The sequence below is a fragment of the Syzygium oleosum genome, unplaced genomic scaffold (genome assembly GCF_021117445.2).
Source record: "Syzygium oleosum isolate NSW1041296 unplaced genomic scaffold, Sole_v2.1 Sole_v2.31, whole genome shotgun sequence".
In the NCBI taxonomy this organism is placed as follows: Eukaryota; Viridiplantae; Streptophyta; class Magnoliopsida; order Myrtales; family Myrtaceae; genus Syzygium; species Syzygium oleosum.
In genome coordinates, this window is record NW_026607515.1 from 3,130,458 (window position 1) to 3,158,325 (window position 27,868).

A 27,868-nucleotide genomic window follows, 5' to 3' on the forward strand; every position below is an offset into this window, starting at 1 on the left:
TCTCATTGGGTAGCTTTTAGGGCGGGATTCTTTCAAGATCTATATCAAAATCAATGTCCGTCCCACTGTTGCCTTACAAGGAAAACCATTCCCGATGCATGGACATGCATTAGTTGCGATGCAAAGTCCAACGGAAGCCGCTATTCGATAACGATTGCGGAGAAGAGAGGGTGATGGATCATCTCTCTTTCCTAATCGTTCTAGTGTCGAAACCAAATGAACATCGGCAAACCTAGACGCCTTAGCTATTAAGATCTTTCCAAGTACCCCTTAGAAACGAGCTGCGTTGGCTACGCAAAATTGCTCTACTTGTTATGCCCCCAGCTGGAGGAATGGAAAGACGAGTAGACGGGGATAAAAAAATCGACTTTCCAAGAAGCAATTTTCTCAGTAAACAACGCAACTCGTGCAAACATAACGATGGGGAAGTGATTTCCTTTCTCCCCTTGTAATCCGAGTGGAATCAAGCTGATTGATGTGAGGATGTTTAAGCTTTGCTAGGTAGCTCTTGGCCTTTAACAAAAAACCCCTGTTTTCGGGAGAGCTCGGGAGTGGAGACCTAAGCGACGAGCACTTGTACACGTGAGCTCAACCCGACTGAATTACATTGAACATGCGAATAAGAAGAGAGTACCCGAATTTCCTGACATCCATTCGAGCCATTTAATCGCTCAAAGTCGAGCGTACAACAATCATATGGGAACGATGCCTTTCGACAATTTCCCCTTTGGCTTTTACTTGACAAAGAATCAGCTCCGGATTATTCTTTGATGAACGAATGAATAAATTCATTAGCCTTTCATGGCGAACTACAATACCACATCTCCCTCAACCTCTGTCATATTTACACTAACTTAACATCTCAAACTCAAGACTCAAACTCAAACTCACACTTTCTGCTTCTTCTTCTTTTTTCCTATAATTTTTGTCCTTCTTCCCTCATTTTTTAAGGAATTAAGACTACTCAAATTGTCGAAGAAACTTTGCCCTCTCTTCCATTTGTGTTTTCTTGATTTTGGGCCGCAGCAGTTCTTGAAATCGATGATGCGATCTTTGGTCTTCTCCTCACCTGACCAGGAGCTGAGAATAGAGGCATGGGTGCGGAGATATCGGCGATAGCGGCGGGACGCTGAATATGCTCTCCTGATTCCCTTCGCCGATGTCCCAGAACCCCCTCCAGCTCGATGGCGTCAGCGGGCATATCTCCCTGCTGGCCGCTGCGTCCGCAAGCTCCTCCTTCTTCACCGCTTTATAGCTGCCGCAGGAGCTCGTCTCCGACTCGGCGCTCTCCGCGGCTTCCTCCCTTGCTCTCTTGCGAGAAGCATCAGCCGAGGTTAGCAGCGACGACGCCGCCGCCTCGTCGCGCCCCGCCTCGAGCGGGAAGTTCAGGATGGCCTTGCTCCCGCGGAGCCTGAACGCCGCCCGGTCGTAGGCCTTGGCGGCCTCCACCGCCGTGTCGAACGTCCCCAGCCACACCCGCGTCCCCTTGCGCGTGGGGTCGCGTATCTCCGCCGCGAACTTCCCCCACGGCCGCCGCCGCACGCCCCTGTAGTGCTTGTCGGCGCCGCCGTCGCCGCCGCCGGAGACCGACGGCTCGGCCTGGGGGGCCGCCGGCCTCGCCAGGAAGCTCGTCGCCGCCGGGACCGCCACGTGGATGGCGGGGCGGCGGGAGCTGAGGGTGGAGGAAGAAGACGGCTTGGGGGGCTTGGAGAGGGAAGGAGGGGCAGGCTTGGGTTCGAAGGTGAAGGAGGTCTGGGGCGAGCTGGAACCGGAGGTGGCGGGGTGCGCGATGGCGGAAGTGCAGGCATCGAGGCCGGTGAGGAAAGTGTCCACGGAGGTGAAGTCGTTCAGGAGGTGTTGCCTGATCAGTTCCAGGGTGGAGCTCTCCTCTTGTGCTGATGCCATCGATTTGTCTTTGAGATTAGAAAAAAGAAGAAACAGACAGTGTGTTCAAATCGTGGAAAGATGGAGGAGAGAAAGAAGATGAGAAGTAAATCGGGAAGTGAAGAGAAGAATGAGAAGATTTGAGTTCGAATTGTTGAGTGGAAGATGGGGGAGTGTGGTGGAGATGGAGTGAATTTAAAGGGGGTTGGAACTGGTGGAACTAAAAGAGAAGATGAGGGGCTTCATAGGAACCTTCCAGGGTGGAGATGGGAAGCATCGTTTTGGCTTAATCTTTCGACTTTTCAAGCTCAAGCAATGGCTCCAACAGTGATCTCTTCTTGGAATTTTCAACGACATCCGTCGCTTTCCCTTCTTTAATCTCATGATTTTGGTTTGGTTGTGGATGGGGACCATGTCATGATGATGCCACTAGGCACAAGAAATTCTCCTTCCAGGGTGCTTCCATATCAAATCTTTCCATGAACAGGAATTAACGGGAGGCACGAAAATAATTATTTAACTCTGGATCATAATCAACATGGGGGGATTAAAATATTAAGAATGGATAAGAATATTAATCAATTTCTGTTGGACAAATGTGGGAGGAAAATGAGTGGGGCTTGACTTTGTGTGGCGCTCCAACAGTGCGCTGCTTGACTTGGAGGTGCACTCATCTCGAAGGAACACGTACGTACCTACATCTCCAAATAAGCTTTACTCAACCGTGAGCTCTCTACTTAGACAGCTATGTGATTTGCTTTCATCTAAATTTTATTAGGGTTGGAGTGGTATAAAGCTTCAAGCGAGGATCGAGCGCATTTTCAAACAGCTTGCGTTCGAAAAGGATACGTATTTCATTCGATCTTTTGTGTGTGTTTGCTGAGGATTTTTTGCATAATTAACTCTAAGTTAGCTATGCTCAGATTTTGTAAATGATTCGATGCGTTTGTCGCAAAAATTTGAAAACCGTTGCCATTACTATTCGTGGGCTACTTTGGCCATGTCGACAAACCAGCCAGGAACTACAAACCCTGAAGCTGATTGATTTCACAGAGCTTATGCAAAGTGAGAATTGGACTTTAAAGCCGGTTTGGATTTTGAAATATAAGTTTATTTTTGTTGCTGTTGTCATAGGAAATGAACGACTCCGGGCCCCTCAAATTTCAAATAAGCGTTAAAAGTAACAACAACATTTTCAATACTTTATCTGATCAAAACTACAAAAGATGATTTTCCTTTTCACGTTCTAAACATCCTTAGTTTCGTTCTAGGATTAAAGCAACGAAACCTCGAAAAGTTAATTTTAATTGTGAAAACAAATTATTTTCAAAATATGTATGTGCATGTGATATATAAGTATTTGTAATACACGCATATGATCATTTAAAGCTTGATGATGAATAATATATATTCGTTTATAACTTAAAAGGCTATATTGCTATAAAGAAATCAATTATCTCGATATTAAATATGGACCTAAGATTCAATAGTCATTTAGTTTTAAGATCTTGCGCTCATTTCGTAATCTGTTGCATGAATTCGAAATTCTCGAAACCGGGTCTTTGAACATATGGGATTTTTCCACTCAAGTCCTTCAGTTTAGTCTATGATCCCGGCAGCATAAGCTTTTCGTCCACATCAAATGGTGCTTTAGCTTCAACTAATTCGAACCGGTACTCCGGGGTTTCAATTGGAAAACTCTACAAATCCAAAGATTTAGCTACACATCTTATCAGTTTGATGATCTGATTAGAAGAAGTAATTGGAGTTTTAGAGCCTTTTACGAATTAAAATAAGGAAAAGGGGGGCACGGATTTGTTTTGACAACAAGGGATCCCGTCGCGGAATTCAAAAGCCATGTGCGTTTGAAGTTTTGACTCTTGGGGTCAAAACTTTGAATTCTCACGTAATCTAATCACCAATCCAGAAACGACGGAAGTTGCTTTGTGTGTTTTGCGCGCATATCTCTCTCTTTGCTTTGGTGGGCCCCATCTACAAGACAAGAAGGGGGGGTCGCCTTTTTGTCGAAGTGGGCCACCCTCTCGCTATTGCCTAGAACCCTCCGATTCGTGTCGTGCCTGTTCTCTCTTGCCGCGATATTTCCCCCCTACTACAAGTGGCTTTAACTGCAGACGTGGACAATTTGTTGATCTATATAGTCAAATAAATAGAAAGGTACGTGGGGCCACGTTGGTCAATTGTTTTGTTAGGCTCGAAATCCAAGCATTTTTCGAATTTTCAACCTTAAGCTTTTACCCTTCAAAGTTCATGCTTATCTGACCAAAAAAATAAAAGGGGTTAATGCTTAATAATAAGGAAAAAAAGCCACAAAAAGTAATAAATCATAATTACTGTAACACGCTTATTTTAAACTTTTCTTTTGTGATACCAAAAGTCTCAAACTATACTTATTATGACACATTTGCCCTAAAAATTTTCTTGTGACATAAAAAATCTCAAACTCGCACATATGTAATATATTTACCATCCGTCAAGATTCCGTTAAATGATTTTTCAGTTAAAATAACTTCGTTTTTATTTCACTTAAGCTATGGGGCGGTAATGTCAACATTGTTTGCATTCTGACGTCCATGTAGGTAAATTTTTAACGGTTATCATTGATGAAATTTTGACAGAGGGTAAATGTGCCACGTAGGTACAAATTTATGATTTTTCGATATCACGATACGCATTATTTAGGATTTTTGGTGGTTTTTGTCTTATAATTAAATATCTTTTTTTTTTGGTCGGATTCTTATGATTAAATATCTTAAACAAATCAATTTCGTGAATCTTTTGTCAGGCTACCAGGTCAAGAAAAAGAGAAGATATATTCGAGTCGAAAGGTGCGTTTCTCCTTGTTCTTTCTTTCTCCTATTTCTTGAGAGGGTTGGATCACAATCGACAGGCAAATTAGCTCCTTGATTGCAGTACATACTACCGGGTCGGTCCAAAGCAATCTCGACCGAGCCGTTCCAACTTCCCGTCCAAAACCACCGGCCGATCTACGAATGGACAGAAAAAACGGCTCACAGAAACGAATGATTCGGTCAAGTCGGCACGAGAAAAGCTTCATCGAAGTCACAGAGTCAACAAGTCATACGGTCCTCAACACGAGCACCTCCTCTTCATATTCACGAGTCATCGTGATACACGAGACGTACTGACCTGGATGGATATAGTATTTTTATATGGACTAGACGGGGCCACGATCACAATCGCTTGTCAAGCATTACAACCATCCAGCCTGGTGCTCACGTGTTTATACATGGCTTGACTCCCTCCGTTGCCACGTGAATGTTGGAGTGGAAAATTCTAAAAGGTCATGCCATTGAGTGCCTCGAGGATATTTGCTTCGCATATGTTTTTGTGGACATTAAAAACTGATCAACTTTTGATTATTAGCGACAAGTGACGTGCTTAGTCGGTAAAAATAAAGTTTGGTGAACAGCGAAAGTCGTTGATGAAAAGAACGGTCGACAGCTTGAAAAGTATCGACAACTCACCAGACAGTCGCCGAGTAACGATATTTTTGGATATGTAACTTTTTTTAGATAAAAGTTTAGTTAAATAATAGGTAACTACTGGGTGGTTATGTTTATTACCGCTATTTTAGGATTTTGTAATTTCTTATGGATAAGTGTTGTTGTAACTTCGTGTAATCGCAAATAGGGTTATGAAGTATTATACTGAAGATAGGATTATGAAGTTATCTTTGTAAATTCAATAACCGTTTATAACTGTCAACTGTGGCTTATCAATAGACGCATTGTACTCATAGTGAAGTAGCCCCAGTTAATCACAAAACTCAAGTTCACGTAAATTTATCTTTTATCTTTATTTTCCTACCATCTAACTGGTTGATCGCAATTGCCTTCGGTTATCGTACCTTTAAATTCATTGTCATTTACTTTTTTGTCCAACCCTTCATATCCTTTGTCGATTTACACCTCGATTTATCAATACTTTAAAAGATATTTCGTCAACACTTTTCGGTGAAACAACTTTACGAGAATAATGATTTCGATTTTCAAAATATTTGTTGCACAAAAATATAAAAGTTGGTTTAAATGGTAGATGATGGAAACTCTTACTATCTCATTAGTTTAAGATTAAGTGGATGAATAAAACATATTACAATTTAAGCGAGAGAGGTCAAATTGTGGTCTCTCCATTCGGGAAAAGTACCAAAAAGTCATAAACCTATTGAATTGATATCAATTTAGTCTTAAATTTTTCAATTGGATCAATTTAGTTCTAAACCTTTTCACATTAGTACTAATTGAGTCCATCTGACCAATTTAGGCCGAAAATCGCTGATGTGGATGTTGATCATCCTACGTGACACGGCATGCACTGACGTGGATATTTTTAATAATCTTTTTACAAAAGTTTTCTCTTTTTTTTTTCCCTTTTTTTCCTTTCTTTTTTTTCCTTCTCTTTCTTCTTTGGCATGTGGTCGGAAAAAAGGGAATTTTTTTAAAAAATTATTAAGAAATTCAAAATTTATTAAAATATTTGAAAAAATGTCCACGTTAGCCGACCGTGTTACGTAAGACGACTGGGATTTACATCAGCGATTTCTGGTCTAAATTGATTGAACTGATTGAATTGGTACAAATGTAAAAAAGTTTATGACTAAATTAGTTCGATTGAAAAGTTTATAATTGAATTGATACCAATGCAATTAATTTATAACTTTTATGGTATTTTCCCCTCTCCATTCATGGGAGCAATAGATATACCATGTCCATCACAAGCATCGAGATTTTCTTGTTTATACTTACTAAACAACAGAAATAGAAATACGTGATAGTGTCAATTCTTTCCTATGAAACTGTTTTCCGATCTGATGAACATTTTTTGATCGCTGAGCGCTTCTAATGATCGAGCGGTGTATGCTCGAATAATAAAATTAGATTGCCATTAGGTCATCTAACTCTTGGTTCCTGTTTCTTCAGGTGTTTGAAATGTACGTGCTTAGGAAAAGTGAGGGACCCTAATAAAGAACTGCACGGGTTTGGGTTTGCTCCTACCTTTTCTCCAACTGCATCATCACAAGTTCCCTCCAACTTACATTTATTATCAACCTTCCACTTTTTGGCCTTCTCTCTACATGTTCATCAGCATGATGTTGGTCCTTCTAGTGAAGTACTATTCCAGCTACTATAGATCTAATTTTTCTTCTTTTGCCCATACAAAGGAGCGTGATAGCATATCTACAATGCCAATGGAAATGGCTAATGAAACACACAAAAAGCAATGAATAGTGAGAAATATCATCCGACAGCACTCGACCTCAATGCCCCAATTCTATCCACCAGGCGTCCTCCACAGTCATCTTGCTGCATCAACAAGGCATCATCGAGAAGAGGGGTCAGTGATGGCATTCCGTTCTCATGGGAACAAGCTCCGGGCAAGCCCAAGAAGAGCATCGATGACGTGACGGCGAGCGACTCGGCGAAGGATGCAGACACGCCTTGCCCTCGTCCTCCACCGCAGATGGCCTTGAGACTGAAAGGATATGGTGACGATGACAGTGGCGACGTTTCCTCGTTAAATAATGAAGACGATGTGTTTTCTAATGCTATGGACGTGTTCTCGCTGTCGGAGGCAATAGATATCCTCGAGAGAGCTGAGAGACCGGTACACAGGGCGAACGATAATATTGACCAGCTGAAGTTGAAGATTGCGGAGTCATGCGGCAAGGACGCGTCGCCCAACTTCATGATCAACCGGTTCCTCCCGGACGCCAGTGCATTAGCGTTGGCAGCGGCGTCTTCAGCCCTTACTAATTACCATCGCCATCCTTCCCGTAGCGAGGACGAGACCAAGGACTTGAATTGTTGCAAGAGGCAGGTGAGCTCATCATGTAGGTACAAAGAACAAGAAGTGGTATCATCAAGGAGATCGGCAACAACACAAGCTAGTGGAGCTCAGAAAGGGTGTGGAATGGAGAATCTCTTCCTTTGGCGCATGAAGCCCAGGCTCTGTGGTGATCATAAGACTTGCCATGTTCAGCCCTTCTCTACTGCCAAGCCCAAAAATATGTAATCACATCTCAGATTTTCTCCTCTTTTGGTTTGCTTTTGTTGGATAAACATGAGAAATGCTATTAATTTGTAGTGATTAATAGGTTATGTTGTTCATCAGTATTTCACATACAATGCATCCATGCACAATCGCATTTTTGAATCTTCAGGATTGCGCATACTTTAATTTCTCACGTAACAATTAAGGGGTATGTCCACTAAGAATTAAGATGGTCAAACAAGACCTGGATGTCCAGTTTGTTGTCCCCGTCAGCGCTGGCTGCACCATGTAGGATGGCCGCCGTTCACATCAGCGATTTCTGACCAAAATTGGTCAGATGGACTAATTTATACAAATGCAAAAAGTTTATGATCAAATTAGTCCGGTTGAAAGGTATATGACTGAATTTGCATCAATAAAAAGATTTAGGCTTTTTTACCTGAGTCAGTGATCTGTCAAAAGCCTAAGAAAGAGCTAAAAAGTCGCGGCACCACATGGAAGTCAAGTGGCACATTTGAAGATAACACTCGGTGAATCTCTTTTGTAACTGAAGCAGTTTGCCCTATGCGTGAAGTACAAATTCAGAAAGTTAGAAAGTTCGATTGCATAAACTAAAGCATTTGAGGATCAAATCGCACAAATCTAGAAAGTTAGAGAACTTGATCAAACAGAATAGAAGTTTGGGATCTAATCGTACAAAGCAAAAAACTTATTGGTCTAAACATGCACTTAACCTCCTCTCCTAAACTTCATAAATGTGCGTCCATTGGATTGTGATTTTGGTAGCTGATGATCTATATACGGGACTTCTAGGGAAGAAACAAAATATCGTTTGAGGTCATGAGCTGGAGCTGAGCTACTCAAATTTGAGACTGATCACCATAAGATTAATGTGCGATGAGTAGTGAATTTAGAATAAACTTTTATTATTGCTAGTGCAATTGTTGATTTCCTTCTGGTGGTACTATTGCATCAGACTCGGTTGTTCATCAGAAGGCCGTGATTGTCTACATGCACAATGGTTTTAATTAAGGACCTTTTTATTTTGGCATCGTGACACGTCAAGTTGTGTACCTACGACGTTTACCAAAATCACCATAATTACCGGATCCAAATAACGCTCTCCGTCTGACTTTGCCAATATGATTCGACTACTTTCTCATAGATTCGATCAGCCTTCAAACGGAAACGGAGAAGGCTTTTTGAAGAAAAAGAGGAAAAGATAAGGGAAACATCAGACTCAGAAAAGGACGAGGAAATAACGTACGTGTCGCGAGGCAACGACTCATGGCGACATGCAACGCCTGCATGAGAAGCTCGAGAACACGCGACACTCCCTCCCACAACACTTGCCCTCCCTCTCTCTCTTACTCACTCCCTCCCTCTCCCTCTCTCTCGCCTTGCCAATCTCCCCTGCTGGATAGAGTTTGCGTTTGTGTTGTCTCTGAATAACCATGGCGGAGCATCACCCTTATGGCCAACATCAGTACCAGCACCACCAGCAGCAACAGCCCCTGTCCCATCAGGTGGTCAAGGCTGTGACCGCCGTCACCGCGGGCGGATCCCTGCTCGTCCTGTCGGGCCTGATCCTCGCGGGCACGGTGATCGCGCTCACCATCGCTACGCCGCTGCTGGTGATATTCAGCCCGGTGCTCGTCCCTGCGGTGATCACAGTGGGGCTGCTGATCATGGGGTTCCTGGCATCGGGAGGGTTCGGGGTGGCGGCGGTGACGGTGCTGTCGTGGATATACAGGTATGTGACGGGGAAGCACCCACCGGGGGCAGACCAGCTAGACCAGGCGCGGATGAAGCTGACAAGCAAGGCGCGCGAGATGAAGGACAGGGCTGAGCAGTTCGGGCAGCAGCATCTCACAAGCCAATCGAAGAGGGAATATATAAACGAACCAGTTCATTTGGCGGTCTATATCATGAAATCTTTCTTTCTTTCTTAGTGTGTAATGTGTAATGCAGTGCATGTCGGTGTTGGTCTCTGTGTGCGTAACGTAGAGATCATGAGGACAGATTCTGGGCCCCGACGTGCTGCGTCGTTTTCAATTACTCTGGTCTGTGTGGTTTCTTCTTCTTGTTGTATGTGAGTTTTTGTCAATATTGAATTGATGGACGACAAAGTGTGCTCTTCAATCTTGTAAATCTTTGTTTGGTGTCAATTCATTGGTAAATTAGAATAAAAATCGCATGTAGAAAGTAAAATCTTTACGACCGGTCTTATATAATCCTCTTAGTTGGTGGGTGGATGAAATTTGAATTTAGGTTTAACAAACGTGGAAAATGATTATTTTGGAAAACATTTAAAAAAAAATTGCTTACATAAATGAAAAAGAAAATTACTTATATTGCTTAAATAAATGAAAGAAAATCGAGTTTATGGAGATATTAAGTCACAAATTGTTGTAGAATATTTTTTTATTGATTAATTATTCAAGCAATATAAACGATTATTTTAGAAAAATATTTTTGAAACTACTCATTTTTCACTAAATAAATGGAGCTTAAACCGCAAGTCAATTGCACATTTCAAATCAAAATAACTCAATACTTTGATAGGAATTAATTGATCTCTTTTGAAAACTCTGTTATGCTCATTATTTTAAGAGTCCGTTTGTACTAAAATAATTAGTAGCAGTTCTCGCAAATTAAAATAATTAATCAATAAAAATTATTTTTATTATCAACGAACAATTATTTAAATATTTTTATAGATGATAAAAATATTTTCTTTCACTTCATTTTTATAAGCAATACAAATAATATTTTTAAATATTTATTTAATAAGCATTGCTTACCTAACAAACTTAGGTCCCACCCACCTCGAATCTGACCCTATCCATTTGAGCAGTTTTGCCGACAGTCACCCGATCTACTCTCTTACGATTTCAACCTATCGTTCATTTCTCTTTTACAATTTCCCCTTAATTTTCGTCCAAATTTTGTACCAGCTTAGGTTGTCCAGTGCCGCAAATTACTATATATCATTTTGTTAACTTGCCGGCCTTGGCTGTAATTTTCACCGTAAAGCATATTTATTGCCTCTACTTTATATATGGTTCATATATTTAGATGAACCGTTATGTTTGTACGATATCTCACTTACTTAATCATATCAAGATATACACTTCTCATTCTATTTGTATACAGTAGGTTGATCTTCTTAACTGTAGTGGACAAAGTGTTGGGAAATTTTACATGGTTGGGTAGTGCTTGTAATGGCTTTCATGACTATAATGGTGGAATATGTGGAACCTTGATAATTTTGTGGATTTATGTATTGATACGTGCCCACAGAGACGAAATGGTTAATACGCTAGATTGGGATTGGGTTACAAATTCTCAAATCATGTAGAATACATGTGGTATTTCTCGGGCGATTGAATTGTCCAATTATGAGTATGTAAATATTGAAGCAATAAGTTAGCTAGTATATATTGTATTATGATTGGGATTTTATGAATCATAATAATTTCTCGAAATGATATGTGACATTACCCATTATTTGTTATTTTGTCGTTATGCTCTTTGGTCGAGTGATGAGTAAAATTCTTGTTTTAGACTTGGAGCTTTTATTTATTGAGCTTAAACTCGCTCCAAAATACCCTGTGGATTTGATTGAGTTTGGCATTTGGGGGCTTTTAGATTAGCACTTCTGAATATCACTTTTACATTTAATTTCGAGCTTGCAAACATTTGATTAATTTGAGATGTACTCGTGATTGTATGCATAAAATGGGCAAATCATGTGCAAAACATTATTGCCTTGTTCAAAGTAAACACCTTCATGTCTTGGCTTTCTCACTCCTAGTCCAAATTGACCTCCAACATGTCGCAATGATGGACTTGAGATAAGCCGCATCCTTGAAAATGTTAAAAATGGAGGAACTCGATACTTGTCCTCGAGTCATGGGACAAGACTAGACATATCTCTTCCATTTTTTCTTCGAAGCAAAGTTAGGTCGTCTCAAGAAGACTGGACAAAAGATGTATTAATTTAGCAGCATAATCATTTTCATCATGTTGATCATCATTTTATACTCGATGGGTTGTTTCATGGTCCACCATCTTTTTCTCGTGTCACGATTGCCTAAGAAAACTTTCAGTTATCAGCAGCTAGTTCTATTTGGCAGCTTTCCACGTCACTATCATGTCTCTCATCCTTAGACTACTAAAGTTTAAAATATAACTGAATGACTTTCGGAGTAGCTCAGCTATGAGTGCACACAAGTTTGATCATGTTTTCTTTTGCCTCCGTATCCAGCTCTCATCGATAATTTTCCCATACATAATGTCCATGCACTACTATAGGTGCACTCATAGATATGTCCAAGGTTGTTTGGCTCCCAAGCAAGTGCAAAGATCCGACCCTACTGCCTTCCAGATCACATACCACGGAAGGCACCCGTGCAACGCTCCTCTCGCTGCCATCCCTCCTCCGCCGCCGGCTGAAAACCAAACTGATTCCAATGCCTCTGTCAACGCGGCCCATCTCCAAATCATGCAACTCCAACCCCAATAAAACCAAACCCGATCACCAGACATTGCCTTCGACTTCCGTTAAGGCCACACAGTTATTACTCAGAACTTGGACTTCGGCAATGACAATCACAACATATCTTCTTAGGTGTTTGATTTCCCTTCCATCTTAGATAATATTTTCGGGGTCGTGAGTAGCAATAACGACTTCTCTAGTAACCCTAATTTCCTGTCTCCATCAACCTCCAGGACCAACCACTTCTCGGAGTCTGCAGCTAGGTTGGACAGTGTTCCACATCAGCCCGATTTTCAACGCTCCACAACCCGAGTTTGCTGTGATTGTCTCGGCCGCTACTTCAAGGGACAACTCTCAAGCAACGAGAAAATATTAGGTGCAACTGTGATGCCACGTCATCTCTGCACTAGCCCACTCAGTCGACGACAAGTGAAATTGTGGGGCCCACCGTTAGAAAATAGGAAAGTCTCTCTTCCTCTCTCTACCAGTTTGGTCAGATCTCTTTCCTTCTCTCTCTACAACTCCATGGAACCATCGACTCTCGAGCACTACCGCAGCTCGCCCCCTCCCTGACCACCACCAAAACCCTTGCCGCGAAGGTCACGAGCAAAACCACCATTGCTGCCTCAAGTGCTTCAAGTCCAGCGAGGGCTTGAGCCGGAAGGCCTTCCGGCTTGGCAAGTTCAGAATCACGGATAGCTTCTTCATCAACTTCTTCTCTCTCAACTTTCTCAACTTTCCGACAAAAAAAAAAAAAGCTTCCTCAACTTCAACTCTTCCTCATTGTAACTAATCCCCCTCGATGTCGCGATCTCGATGCCCTACTCAACGCACGCCTTGTCCTCCCAAAGCCTCCTCAAATCCGTAATTTTCAGATTCACTCTCCCAATGTACTCGGCAAACTTCGCCTACGCACTGATCTTTCATAGAACATGCAAGTGGCAGCCATTGATGTGGCCCGATTTTTCCAACTAGACGAACTGCTTGATGAAGTAGTATATCCCCTTGCCGCCGTAGGCGATGGGGGAGAGGCTCATGTCTTTCCCGAAGTCGAGGTGCGAGGCACGGGGAGCGTTCACGTCCTAGTCTTAAACCTTTTCACATTGATACCAATTGACCAATTCAATTCATTCGACCAATTAAGGCTAGAAATTGCTGATGTGGATGCTGATCGTCCTACGTGGCACGACTAACTAATTTAGACATTTTTTTAAATTTTTAAATAATTTTTGAATTATTTAAATATTTTTTTCTTCTCTTTTCCTTCTTTTCTTTTTGCTTTTTTTTTTTCCTTATTTCCCTTGGCCAGTCGCCAGCTCCAAGATGCTGGTAGAGGTTGCCGGCGAGGGCGAGAGCAGGGACGCCCTAGTGGCCATAGGTGACAGCGGTCATCGCCGGCCTCTGGCGAGTGACGAGCGAGGATCTGGTGATTGCTACTCGCGTCGCAGCTCCACGGACATGGCATATTGATGCTTTGGTCCCTTGCTTTGTAATAACAAGCTCCTTTATTTGCCCAACCACTTCTTCTTCTTCTTCGCACTTGCTCTTGGTGTCCATGGCCTCTCTTCGCTCACATTCCAATTCTGTCCCCGATCCTAATCCTACATAACCTTCCTTGCTCCGTTTGCCAAATCAAGTGAGGAGCGACCTCACCCAAGCGAGGCTTGCGATGGCGTCCTAGCCCTTGCCGGTCTCTGTCAAGGGCTTGGCGAAGGTCCCCTCGCCAGGGGACCCTCGTCCAGCTTTTATCGGCCCTTGCCAAAGGCCGGCGAAGGCATCCCGACCCTTGCCCTCGCCGGCGGCCGGCCACCTCTGTCAGCTATTGTGGCGGCTAGCAATTGGTGGAGGGAAATAAGGAAAAAAGAAAAGAAAAGAAGGAAAAGAAAAGAAAAAAAGAAAAAGAAAAAGAAAAAGAAAAAGAAAAAAATTAATAAAAAATTCGAAAAATGTTTATTTTTTAAAAAAAATGTCTACATTAGAGCTAACCGTGCCACGTAAGATGGTCAGCCACGTTAGCAATTGCAAGCGTAAATTGCCTGGATGGACTTAATTTGTACCAATGTGAAAATGTTTATGGTAAATTGGTCAAATTGAAATGTTTGTGACTGAATTGATATCAATATACTAGGTTTATGACTTTTTTGGTACTTTTCCCCACAACTACCATATAAGTCCTTGTACCACCAACATATGCGGTAGGGATAATTGGTTCCCGAGCGGTTTGGTTCCCACTTTGGAGCTGGAAACCGGACCAGACCAGGAGGACCGATTCCCCGTTTCTGGAATTGGGAATCGGAGCAATTCCAGGTGGTTCAATGGAACCGGATGCATCACAACTGACTTACTACCCATGGTTTTGTAATTGATGAAACATAATCAAGTTCATCCATGATAAAAATCCATGAATGCTTCGTGACCAATCCTCCGTAATAGGTAGTGTTTAGTAGGAAAGCAAAGGAACCTCGCTGAGATCGAAGGTAGTGGGCAGGCTCTCGTGGTGGCTTAGCTGCTGCAAGGTGGCCAAATCGTCCTTAGGGACTCTCCTATTCTTCTTTACTCTACTCTTCGTTTCACCAAACAACCACCTTCTTCTTCTTCTTCTTCTTCTTCTTCTTCTTCTTCTTCAACTAGGAGTTTGTGCGACAATTGCTTCAAAATCTTGCATCAGTCCTCCCCGTCGCGAGCCTTTTCGTGCCTTATGTGCACGCACTACACATTTTGTAGCCCTACCTGTCACTTCGTCGCCATTGCAACGTCGTACACCCCTTGGGTCTATCAAGTGATGTCCCGCTTGATTGCTTGCCCTCTGCTCAACGTTTATCCTCTCAAACGCCAAGTCCAAGCTCAATTTCGGATCGCCGCTTGCAATCTCGTGATTGTCTCTCCTACTAAGAGAGTGATCGAGAGAGTTGGGAGTCGTGAGTGACAGTCAAGCGAGAGAGGCGCGAGAGGGAAGGAGTGATTAAGATTTGTGATGCGAAAGAGGCGTGAGCCATGTGAGAGCCGAGAGGGAAATAGCGAGTATGAGAGGGAACAAGTGATGGGAAAAGCGAGTGTGAAATGTGTGATTGTGATTAGGATTTCGGGTTTCTTTAAAGATTTTTAAAAAATAAAAAAAATAACCGGTTTGGGTGGGCGGTTCCACCCTTGGAATTGAAAACCGGACCGAAAATCACCAGTTTCAATTTATGGAACTAGGAACCGCCTAAAACTGGCCGATTTGGTCCGATCTAGGCACTTCTCATTGCTCACCCCTAATATTTATAGCCCACATTAGTTGGGTTGATCGGTTCCAGGGTGGGTAGGGTCCAGATCTGGAACCTGAAACCTACCCTGTTTTCCCTATACCCTGTTTTGGAACCTGTTTTTCCTGTCCGGTTCCACGTCTACCCGATAACCTGTTTTTTTTTTCTTTCAGAAATTTGGAGCAAAATAAACAATCCACAAGCACCTTCTTCCTAAACACCAAAATCCCAACCCATCCCCTCGGAAACTTCTCGAAGTAAAAGAGCGGCTTTGATGAAGGACACGACAGGCAGTGACAACAGATCTAAAGATCCATATTGTCCCTCTCCAATCTTGCAAATCATCCTCACCCAGGCTATTCAAACACAAGGCTTGGTTAATCAAAGAAGGGGCCTGGTCTAAGGTCATCTCAACTGCTTTTTTAGCAAAGGGGAAGATGGGAACATCAGCCACCGTTGCCGATTCACTTCGAGAACAGAACCAGAGCACAAGATTTCAAGCGGCGGCAAATAATCCAAGGTCTGGGGTCACTGAAACTCGGACTTAGGCAAGGGGAGAGTATCGAAATACAATATGCGACGTGCACAGAACATTCAATTCCCTTCCCTTTTCGAGCTCTTTCACGACACTTCCTCGTCACAAGCGATTCGATCGTTCTCGTCTCTTTTCCACATCGATTCGTCGTCACACAGAAATCACGCGCTCTAAAAACAACAGTAGTAGTGGGAGCGGGATCGGGGGGGGGGGGGGGGAACCGTGAGCCGACCTTCGCGGCGGCGTAAGGGTTGGACGAGCTGGGTTGCGGCGACTGAGGTGGCGAGCAGCCGCAGCGACGACGAGTTGGGTTGTGGCGATTGAGGCGGCGACGAGGGGCGACAAGCTGGGTTCCGGCGATGAGCGGCAACGAGCGGCGTTACGGCGACTCAGGTAGCGAGCATCTGTGGCGACAAGTTGGGTTGCGGCGAGCAGCCGCGGCGACGAGATGCTACGAGCTGGGTTGCGGCGAACAGCCGTGGCGAAGAGCGGCGAGCAGTCGCAGCGACAAGTTCTCGCGAGCAAACTGAGAAGGGCCAGAAGAAAGGGGACTCGCAAACTGGAAGAGGAGGGAGCGACTGAGAGAACAAATGCTACTTAAAACCGGTTCTAAAACCGGTCCAAGTGGGTTTTCACTTAGACCCGGGAACCGGACCGGTTCCAACCGGTTCCGAAAAAAATAGAACCGTTTCCCGGACCGGTTCAAACAGGAACCGGTTCCCGGACCTGTTTTTTGGGTGGGCCGGTTAAACCCTATCCGGTTGCACACCCCTACACATTAGATAGTTACAATTTCTTATTAAATTTGAATTAACAAATACATGGGGAAAAATACCAAAAAAGTCTTAAATTTATTGTAATTGTGCCAATTTAGTCCTAAACTTTTTCATAATTGAGTACATCTGATCAATTTTGGCCAGAAATCACTGATGTGGACATTTTATAGGAATATTTTTATATTTTTTCATTGTTTTATTCTTTTCTTTTTTATTATTCTTTCTTCCTTTTTTTTTTTTCCTTTCATTTTGGTCGGTGAGGGCCAACAAGCCCTCGCCGGCCGTTGGCGAGGGTCATGGCCTTGGCTAAATCTAGCGGCAGGCGAGGTGGCACTTGCCTAGATTGGGCAAGGCTTCACAGTCGGCAAGGGCCTCGCCCAAATCTAGCAAGGCCTTTGCGCCCTTACCCAGATCTGGCAAATGTCTGGGCGAGGAACGCAACCCTCACTAGTAGCTGACGAGGATAATGAAAGGAAATAAAAAGAAAGAAAAAAAAAATAAAAAATTCAACTTTTTTTCTAAAAAAATTGTAAAAATTGTTTATGTCAGCATCGACTGTGCCATATAGATTGGCGTCCACGTGAGCGATTTTCGGCTAAAATTGACTGATAGAACTTAATTGGCAAATTGTGAAAATGTTTAGGACTAAATTGACATAATTGAAAGTTTTAGAACCGAATTGACACAATTACAATAGGTTTAATACCTTTTCGGTACTTTTTCCCAAATAACTTCCTAATTTATCTGCGATTACAAGAAGATATACAATGCGCGATTTTTTATTATTTAGCAATACTTATCTACAAGAAGTTATAAAAATCTTAAATTAGTGGCTATAGACATAACCACTTTACTCATAAGTTATGTTTATGCATCAGATTATTCGTTGTCAATGACTTTGTCGATAACTTGTTAAGTCTTTATGAAGGCCCTCGTTGATAATTTTCATGTAGTGCTATCGTTGACTTTATTAGCAAGTTGTTGATTCCTTTTAAGTTGTTCACTATTATGTTCATATTGACGATTCCTTTCAAGTTGTATACTTTCCTGTTCATTGGTGATTTCCTTTTTCATCGAATTTTATTCTCATCGATTAAAGTTCATCGCTTGTCGATAATAACGTAAAGATTGATTACTTTTTTTTTTTAGTGTTTGATAGATATTGACTATGACCCATCTTAACCACCGCCCGCAGCGGCTGCGTTGGCTTGTGCTCTTGTCCCCCCACGAAGGGATCGGAGTTCGAACCATAGCGTAGTCGTTAGGGATTCTTAAGTGTGGCGCCGTGGTGGTGGGTTCTGCGCTAGCGTCACTCCAGGTTTACCCCTCCGGCTGTCGGCCGTGCGGGAGGTTCCTGGGTTATAAAAAAAAAAAAAAAAGACTCTGACCCACCCTATAATCTAAAGGCCGATCCCAAATTCTGCCATGTCACTAGATTAATGCATGTGTATATATATGCGCACACGTAGGATTGCGCCACATCGACGGCGACAAAAGAAGGGCCACGATCCAAAGTCTGAACAGTGTAAAAGTGGGCATGCGAGACACAAGTACACAGTCCCGATCGGTGGTGGCTCAAAAGCTGGCCGATTTTCTTCAGAATCACCTCACAACTGTCTCGCAGTGCCCACTCATGTTCTCCTGATGTCGCCCTTACGTTAACTCTGTCTCTGTCTCTGTCTCTGTCTCTCTCTCCTTTGTTCTTTCTTTCTGACCTCACACACTGACTGTCCGATTGGGAGGACGTTGTCCGTTACGGTCAAGCTCACATGGCCCAAAACCGACAAACCAACAAACGTCGAGTTCACTTGTAACCTCGCACATTGGTTAAGACAAGACTTAGCTTAGAGTTCCCTTCTAATTCCGACCCAACCCATTTTCCTATAATTGAATCCTCTCTCTTTCCCTCTGGTTCCACACTCATCCACACCCCCCCCCCCCCCCTCTCTCTCTCTCTCTCTCTCTCTACATGTATAATTCAGAAGTGTGTTGGTATCTTTTTAGTAGTTTCTTCACCATTATCTTCTTATTTCATTGATCTCTATCTCCCTCCCGCCCTCTCTCTCTCTCTCTCTCTCTCTCTCCTTGTCAATTACGCCATAATTATCCGTAACATTCAATTCAAGACTATACACATTTCACGTGGGCCATTTAAATTTCTTTGCTGCTATTTGATCTTCCTCCTTCCCTTCTGTTACAGATTACTCTCTGTCTGCGCACTCTCTTCGGTGGGGGTCGTTCGTTTCATCTCATCCACATATATATGACAGTGATCTTCCTACGCGCATGAACTCTCCACTCAAACCCTAGGGCTGATAATAGTACTATTTGCACACCACGGACCCCAGACACTGCCATCTCTTTGAACGGTTTGTCGCCTGCATGCACACATTGTTCGCCTTTCTCTTTCTTCGGAGACCAAAGAGAAATCGAAGAGGAAGAAAGATTCGGTCACTCCTCAGACGACGTCGTGTAACATGTTGAAAGGAATCAAGAATCGGAATGGTGGTCGGGATTTCTCCGATGACCCCGCATGCAACAAGTTGGACGAGATTTACAACTCGGACGAGTTTCGCATGTACGCGTACAAAGTGAAGCGCTGTCCCCGGACGCGAAGCCACGACTGGACGGAGTGCCCCTACGCCCACCGCGGCGAGAAGGCCCAGCGTCGCGACCCTCGCAAGGTCCACTACGCCGCTGTCGCCTGTCCCGCCTTCCGCGGCGGCAGCTGCCTCAAGGGCGGGTCCTGTGAGTTCGCCCACGGTGTCTTCGAGTACTGGCTCCACCCTACCCGGTACCGCACGCGTGTGTGCAACGCCGGCGAGTTCTGCCAGCGCAAGGTCTGCTTCTTCGCCCACTCGCCCGACCAGCTCCGCCCCGAGACCAAGTACAAGTACGCCCACCCGCACCGGTCGCGTGCGGCGGAGATGGATGGATCACGGAGTGCCACGCCGGCGAGGACGCCCGGGTCGGCGAGAGGGAACGTCGAGGAGCCTGACGTGGAAGTGGGTGTTGGAGTGTCGGGTCTTTTGAAGAAGAGCCTGAGGAGATTGAGCGTAAGAGGCAGTGACGACGATGGTGATGGTGAATTGGAAAAGGTGAAATCTGGGTGGGATGCCTCGGTTTTGGATTTATCACATCTTGGTTGGATCTCCGATTTAGTGGATAATTAGCTAAGTTCAACAACATTAAATTAAACCAGGTTGTACCCTGGAGATGTCCTAGCCTTTGTAACTGGATTGTTTAGATTCCCCATGCATGAGCCATGTCGATTAAATCTCGCTCTTGTTACATCGGTTTCGATTTCATTCCCTTTTTTGAATGGAACTGCCAGCTGGGCCGAGAAATTTGATCCGAACAAGGCAAAGGGATTATACAAGGATTTTATTTTTCAATTTGGGTAACTCAATCGGTTACATACATATATACATGGGTTTTATTTTTTATCTTTTTGACAGATTATCACTTTTAAATGCCTTCCTGATGTTTTATATCACCCATCAATATGATGTTCGGGATTTCTTAATCCGGGCCAAATTACCTTATCCAACCGGGATTCTCCATTCAAATGCGAAACGAATACAAGCATATCTATCTCGAGTGATAAAGAGTTTCACTCTATCTAGAATTGATCGTGTTCATGCAATCAAATCCAGACGTGATTACGAAGCATCATTACGATGGATTATATATGATCTAGATAGAGATCATCTACATTTAGCGTGCTTAATCTCTCCTCGCCCCCCTTTTATACCACAACAATTTTTTTTTTCTAAACCTCCTATCGTAAAAGAATATACTTCTAAAAAAGAAAATGGAAGATGGCCTGTATCTAAAAATTGTCCAAAACCAGCTAGGTTTACCTAGTTGGGTGTGTGAGTCTCATCCAGTGATTTTAGAGGATCCAGCTTATTATCTGATTCATTGAATTTTGTTAAGCCACTTAAAGATAACGAAAGCCAGCAATGTCTTAAGTTATTTTTATAGGAGAGAGAGCAGGCATCAGATATCCTACTCCTGATCGTTATATAAAAGAAAAGTGAGAGATAAAAGATTGCGCGAGAATCCCGACCATAACCATCGTCCTCTCCGTTTGTAAATCCGACCATAAACCCTCGTAGGGACCGTGCGCAATTGGGTTTTGTTCGATTTTTGGTTCCAGAAACTGATGCGAAAGGGTTTTGAAGCTTTGTTTCTCAGCTAAAAAAGAGAGAAACAAACAGATGGTGAAGGAAGCGACAACGTGCGGGGGTCGAAAGTGTTCGCATTGTGGGCACAATGGTCACAACTCGAGGACGTGCAACGGGAAGGGGTGTGTGAAGCTGTTCGGCGTCTACGTGTCGGAGAATTCGCGAACGTCGATGAAGAAGAGCTCGAGCGCTGACAACATGAGATCTTCGTCGTACAACAAGAGCTCGGAATTAGCTGCGGCTGATCCACCTGGTTATCTCTCTGACGACCCCAATCACCATTCTCAAGAAGCCAAAGCTGCTTGTGAAAGGAAGAAAGGTGTGTGCTTTTCTTTTCTTTTTCAAGAACAAAAAAGTAGATGTGATTCTGCTCTCTTATTATCCTTATGGTGTTATGGCAACAGAAGAACAAGAAATAGAGCAAGAATAGATTGTTTGTTACGGTAAACCTGTACGTCTGATCTTCATCATGATGCACCTGACGGTAGCTAGTTATGACTGAGAATAGATCCTAATAATTGAAATTCTAAAGATTGACTGAAGCGGTTCTGGTCCGGAGTTGTGAATTAGAAATGACAAGTCATGTTCGGAACGAGCAAATGTGGAGAAATTTGTTCACTTTGGGCTTTTGAAAGTTTCTCAGGAAAACCATGGAGTGTGGAGGAGCATGTGACATTTCTGGAGGGTCTGAAAAAGCTTGGGAAAGGGGATTGGAGAGGAATCAGCAAGAACTTTGTGCCCACCAGGACGCCAACTCAGGTGGCGAGTCATGCCCAAAAATACTTTCTGCGACAGGTCATCAACGACAAGAAGAAGCGCCGGACGAGCATGTTTGATTTGCATTCTCAAGACCATGACCATGTAATCTCTCTCTCTCTCTCTCTCTGTAGAACATTTAAGACGAATCTGGTTTATATTTAGAACTAGACTAATGTGCTATATCGTGTGTTGGAAAAACAAAGAATTGGAAGGACGATTCGATCTCATTTCTTGACTTCCAATGCAGGATGATGCCTCTCCAGATTCTACGGTCACACTTCCAAATAACGTTACGGAAGCCACAACATCACATTCACAGGCATGCCTCTAGAACTCGTAAGAACTAGCATTTTCCTCAATATTCATTGTTTGAGGCTTAAGGTCTTCAGCTCTATTGTTCCAGGCAATTACCTCATCAAAATCTCTAGATGTTGCAGCACAGGTGAGTGTAGCTTTCTTTGTCTATTTAAATGAACATGCAAGAATCGTAAATCTGTCGCTAATGTTCTCTTTTGTCGATTATTAGAAGCAGAATGCTCTGCAAGTGGTGGACCAGTTTCCAGTTCTTTCCTTGGATAATTCTTCTGTTGGACCATGCCCGGTAAGAACAATTTGTTCATATTCTATCTTATGTATAATTGGTTTATATAGTGGAAAATTCATTGCTTATTGTTAAGGTGTATGAAGGAGCTTATTTACTTTCCTTCCCTGAACTTCGATGTTCTTGGTGCTAATTCTTCATCATAACTACCTCGATACGGTCATCTTGATTCCCACAGATTTCAAACACTCAAAACTCTTGAATGTTACAATTTCATGACATCAAGTTGAGTTTTCACTCATGCAAAAGCAGGAAACCCAGAAAGTACTCTGTATTGACTGGTTGAAGTGTGGTGTTTTACTTGTGTCTCAAAGAGAAAGATTAGGCGTGTATCGTTCTTCTTCTTTCGAACAAATGATATGCTTTCTCATTGATATCCGGAAGTATTAACCATACTAATTGTGCAGGTAGGAATTCGGATGATACAGCCAAATTTCCCACCACCAGATTGGAATTTTCCCTTATCATCATATTACCCGATGGGAAATTTCCGGAGTTTTATGCCCGGAAGCTTTCACACTTATTTGAACCATCAAGTGCAGCGCCCTTACATTCCTTTACCTTCGAACGTTGCATCTCAAGCTCGGATTGATCTTCCAATGTCATCAGCAACACTACGAGATCCCACGGAACTTCAGCTCGGAGGATCGCAATCCCCTGAAGAAGCGAATCGACAATCTTCCAAATCGGTGGCTTCCATACAAGTGAAATGACATGAACCTCTTTTTATCCAAAAGCAACTTGGAGAATGAGTACGCATATATTTCAGCGACAGATTGCAATAGACTCAACATTTTTGCATCGCCTGGTTGGTACAATAAGTTAATTCATTCATAGGATAGAGGAACTCTTAGACTGAGATGTATCAATGTTGCATATTTGTTAAATTTTTCATTCCATTCACACTGAAAAGAGTTGAAACTACTACTTTTTGTTCTTAAAACTAAGCTAAGATGAAGCTAAGATGAAAAACCGACAAGCTGGAGAAGAGCCTAGACAGCTACTTCTCAGTCCTAAGCGTCCTGATGAAGCTCTTGCCCTCTGCAAAATCACTGGCGGGCAAGAAATTCAGGAAATCCCGGAAGCTACTCTCATGATAACCCATTGGGTGGTGCTCACTCACCAGCTCTTTGGCAGTGCCCATCTTCTCATCCATGCCCAAACTGTGGAGGCTAGTAATAGAGATCCTTGTCCTCTCAGTGTTCAAAATAGCCCTGTGGACCAAACTTTTGTACAAGCCATTACTCAGCACTTCGATATGGTCGCCAACATGAACCTGCAGGGCACCGCCGATTTTGGGTAACAGTTTCCACGAGCTGCCGTCCTCGACATCCATGACTGGAGGCCCGGCGAGCTCTGTAGCAGGACTGTTAGGCAACCGTAGACAGAATGTGCAGGGAGTCCTAGCGCAAGGTCTGGGTTGGGGCATGGTGGGTAACAATTGACAGCCATCACTTGCATGCCATGGGACATTCCGGGGGTGAGATAGGCTGATCCAATGCCCAGGCTCTCTGTGATGGCTTCCGTGAGCTCCATTGCCACTCTTCTCACCTGTGCACAGTACTTTCCCATCTTCTCTCTGTAGTGAGATGAGGCACATTAGTAGCAATTTAGCAATGCATTATTTTGCTCCTTGAGTAACACCGCAATGCAATGCGAAATGGCAACTTATTCGGACCTAAGAAACGAAGCCCTTGGCCTAATTACTGGGATCAAATTTCACGTCGTACACATGTTTCAACTCGGTCATCGGACATAAATGTAATTGCCATAGTGGTTTAGGCCTGAACTCTTGGCTTGTCCTATGGTGTTGAACAGAAAAAAAGAAGCGGTACAAATTCAAATTGAGTTGACAACGTATATCAGGTTTGGCAAGAAGTTTTAGAACATTCTAAGACCCGAAAATAAAAAAGGAGGATGAACATAGATGTGGCTACAAGCAGACGCTACACTAAACACCACATGCTACTAAATGTGGAAAAAATGCGATATAGGTGAATATATGTCAAGCTTGTCCAATGAAGGTACAGTTTGGCGCGTTAGATCACATGATATGAAATTCAATGACTCAAATGAAAGAAATCTCAACGAACCGACACCAATAGTGAAATCTACTGTCAGTCCATACACCGAAAAATGGCGGGTGTATGATGCCATAAGATCAAATGAAAAGTACCTGTAAGCAGGCGGGTTTTCAGGCCAAGAACCGATCCAATCTTGCAGTGGATGTGCATAGTGCTTGAGGAAGAGCCTCCAGTATTGAGTCCTCTCAACTCCCTCCTTAAAGTTAAAGCCGGTCCGGTATCTCACTGGCTTGTGTACGTCGCCGGACATTAACTTCACCTTCTGTTCCATAGGTTGATTGAAGAAGCTTGAAGCTGCAGAAATAGCTTCCTCCAGTACTGATTGGCAAATCCCATGGTTGACGACTTTTGCCATACCCAACCAAAAAAAAACACTTCGAGTTAATTCATTGCCATTATTCTGTTTTGGCCAGTACGAAGGAACGTGTCCACAAATAATGCCGTACTTAGGATGCATACATGAATGATCATTCTCGATATTAACAAACAAAATATCGCACTAGCGTCGTCCTGATCATAAATACGCATATCGATACATATGTCTTTCGCACACTTTTTAGTAATAACGTCTCACGATAATATTGTCGTATCGAGGGGTCATTGGACATTTTCATACGAGATAATTTAAGATGTTTAGAAATGAGAAATGAGTCCTGATGGAGCTCCTAGAGAACCGACATGCGAGACTCTCAAGTCTTGGAGGATCTAACAGAAACTTTTAAATTAGTGGCTATGCCATGCTCGAGATCCTTTTTTTTTTTTGCCTGCATTTTTTACTTGTTGGGCCGTTACAGTTGATGAGACTAGAAGGAGCTAATTTTGAGCTAAAAACTAACGGGGAAAATTCCAATGCGACGACAAGCATGTCCAATGGCTTCCACTGCCGTGGAGCGCTGCGCTGGGCTCTCTTTCAACTCACTCAAGTCAATGATGGGAACGTCGGCGGTCTCAGGGGACAGATTCGGACGATGTGATGACGGAACGACATAGCGTTTCGGTACATGGGCTAAACCGCTTCCTCCATCGGCGCTCTCCAGGACTCCGGGCACTGCATGCGAGCGCTCCCCTCCCTCCATTGCCAAGAAGGGCAAGCATCAACCCCGGAATTGTCAAATGGGAAAGAAAGGTGGTGTTGGTGGTGATTCTTGTTGTTGATTCTGGGTGTTGCTGACTGTTGTGGAAGAGGAAGATATGGTGGCTCTGGCCGGCGACAATATGGCCAAAGTTCTGGGGTTTATCTAGAAGATTGAGGACGAGGGGGGAGGGGGGCGGGGCGGTGTTGTGGTCTGTATGTAGTCGCTTTGGCAACCTAGCCGACTCAGCCATTCTTGCTTATCCGTATGAAGATTTTTTGAGGATTCGATTTCCATAGACATGGCCAGGAGACACTGGCAATTAATGAAGATCTGCCCTAATCTTGGAATCACTAGATGACGAGAATTCACCACATTCGTTTTTCTTTTTCTTTGGCTCGTAATCATATTTGCATTCACTTAGTCTAATTAATTTGATAAAAAAAGTTCTTATTATGATGTCTGTCACATATATAAAAAGAACATGTTCTCTACTAACTATCATCGACCTTGGAAAGACTACGAACCGGAGAGATCGATGAATCAGGATGGCAAGAACAAATCTTAAGTTCCACCCACGAAAACACAATCTGAACTCAAGACAAATAAGGATTTCCCGGCTGCTAAACTTTACAGGAACTTGTTCCATGGAAGCACATCTCTACTGAATTTCAAATGAAAATGCTTATCTTGACTTACTCGTTCACTCCAATATAAAATTGAGGTTATCATTCCCATGACACTTGTTGGTTTGTGAAGACGTGGGTGGCTGCATTAAGACTTCCCCCGGGCCGATATAGGGAAATGCGGCCGTAAGATGGCTCGGGGAGATGGCTTAGTGGAGCTACGTAAAAGCTGACCCGGACATCAGTTGATCGCAAAGCTAGCGATCAAATAAAAAGAAAGTGATTTTCAAACTCAAGCATGACAAAGGATAACAAACATACCATCCGGGCAATTTGATTGGTCGTGTGATCAGCACATAAAATAAATTTCCATGCAAACACAGCTCAAATATGTTGAAGTTGGCGAATACTTCGGGGACTCTTGTTTCTCACATAGGGTACGCCCACGTGAGCTTAGGGAAACTGAAGTGTTATCCGACGACATGTGACCCCTGCGTGTGGAATGCAGGGGTTCAGGGGCAGCGCCCCCGACACGGGTGTCCCGCTGCCCGGTCAGCGGGCGGGGGTTCGGGGGCAGCGCTCCCCGACAGGGGTTCCGCTGCCCAGTCAGCGGACGGCTGCCCCGCTCGCCGGTGAGGGGGCGGGGGCAGCGCCCCCGAAACCTCAACGGGTTTGGGCTTTTATTTAAGCTGGCCAGTATGGTGCGAGATTAAGAGATTTCGTATAGGTTTAGGTTTTGGGCCCGTTTGTGGCACATATATATTTTGCTCGTTTTTCTGATCATTGTAACTAGTTGAGTGGCTGTAAATCGAAAATATAGTGAAATCTCTTTGCATGACGTAGCCCTATTCGAGGGTGAACCTGGGTAAATTCGTGCATCGTCTATTTTCTCTGATTTCTGCGTGATCGTTCTGTTTCGGTTCTCGATACGTCCCTTCAAAATAAACCCACCCAAAACTGACATTTTTTTTAATCTGTTCAAGAACAAATCAAATTTCGTGGCCTCAGTGGAATGAATGATTCATAAAACACGTCGACACTATATCTAGTGATCCCTAAAATAGTGTACGCTCTCCATTAAATTCAAGTGGATCCAAAAAGGGAAACGACGAAATCTGCAGTAAGTTTTGCTAAGAACAGAACAAAAAATGAATACCGTTCCATTAGATTATTTACGTGATAGTCTTTAGTATTTACAGTAATTTCACAATTCTCCACCTTACAAGTTACTACCATTACACTCTCAAAAACCGTTTGCCTACTTCGTGAAATGAGTATCTACGATCTCCTTCCACGGACCGCTCTCTATGGGCTCGGTTGTTTTCTGGTCCAGCTCAATAGCCGAAGTAGTATCACCCTCGGAAAGTTCCTTCTTTTCCTTGTTAAGTTTTTCTGTCGCCCAATTTCAGGTAAGAAAATCTCGTGGCTACCTTCATAGAGTTACCAAATATGTTCTACGTTTTCTAGAGACTAGTTTGAACATGTACCAAAAGTTCATGGACCACATTGAACAAATTAAAAGTTCACGGAGCACATTTCACATTGGGCTAAAGTTCAGAGA

At 43.4% G+C, this 27,868-nt stretch overlaps 4 protein-coding genes and 1 pseudogene across 4 annotated transcripts; 3 read left to right on the forward strand and 2 right to left on the reverse strand.

Moving 5' to 3' along the window:
- Window positions 1-627: 627 nt before the first annotated feature.
- LOC115683247 (ethylene-responsive transcription factor ERF105) lies at window positions 628-2,073 on the reverse strand. Its single transcript, XM_030607710.2, has one exon. It carries the CDS (start codon window positions 1,903-1,905, stop codon window positions 1,066-1,068), a length of 840 nt encoding a protein of 279 aa, XP_030463570.2. The 5' UTR covers window positions 1,906-2,073; the 3' UTR covers window positions 628-1,065.
- Window positions 2,074-7,016: 4,943 nt separating this feature from the next.
- Window positions 7,017-8,036, forward strand: LOC115683204 (uncharacterized). Its single transcript, XM_030607660.2, has one exon. It carries the CDS (start codon window positions 7,147-7,149, stop codon window positions 7,936-7,938), a length of 792 nt encoding a protein of 263 aa, XP_030463520.1. The 5' UTR covers window positions 7,017-7,146; the 3' UTR covers window positions 7,939-8,036.
- Window positions 8,037-9,307: 1,271 nt separating this feature from the next.
- On the forward strand, window positions 9,308-10,038 carry LOC115683230 (oleosin Cor a 13-like). Its single transcript, XM_030607695.2, has one exon. It carries the CDS (start codon window positions 9,372-9,374, stop codon window positions 9,867-9,869), a length of 498 nt encoding a protein of 165 aa, XP_030463555.1. The 5' UTR covers window positions 9,308-9,371; the 3' UTR covers window positions 9,870-10,038.
- A 9,413-nt stretch (window positions 10,039-19,451) lies between these two features.
- Window positions 19,452-20,147, forward strand: LOC115683124 (zinc finger CCCH domain-containing protein 54). The gene has a single exon (XM_030607549.1). It carries the CDS (start codon window positions 19,452-19,454, stop codon window positions 20,145-20,147), a length of 696 nt encoding a protein of 231 aa, XP_030463409.1.
- A 3,377-nt stretch (window positions 20,148-23,524) lies between these two features.
- On the reverse strand, window positions 23,525-25,684 carry LOC115683127 (flavanone 3-dioxygenase 3-like; annotated as a pseudogene).
- Between the last annotated feature and the right edge of the window lie 2,184 nt (window positions 25,685-27,868).

Excerpts from the sequence above, each read along its gene's own strand:
- LOC115683230 (XM_030607695.2), top strand. The coding sequence starts at position 9,372 with ATGGCGGAGCATCACCCTTATGGCCAACATCAGTACCAGCACCACCAG.
- LOC115683247 (XM_030607710.2), bottom strand. The coding sequence starts at position 1,905 with ATGGCATCAGCACAAGAGGAGAGCTCCACCCTGGAACTGATCAGGCAA.
- LOC115683124 (XM_030607549.1), top strand. The coding sequence starts at position 19,452 with ATGTTGAAAGGAATCAAGAATCGGAATGGTGGTCGGGATTTCTCCGAT.
- LOC115683204 (XM_030607660.2), top strand. The coding sequence starts at position 7,147 with ATGAATAGTGAGAAATATCATCCGACAGCACTCGACCTCAATGCCCCA.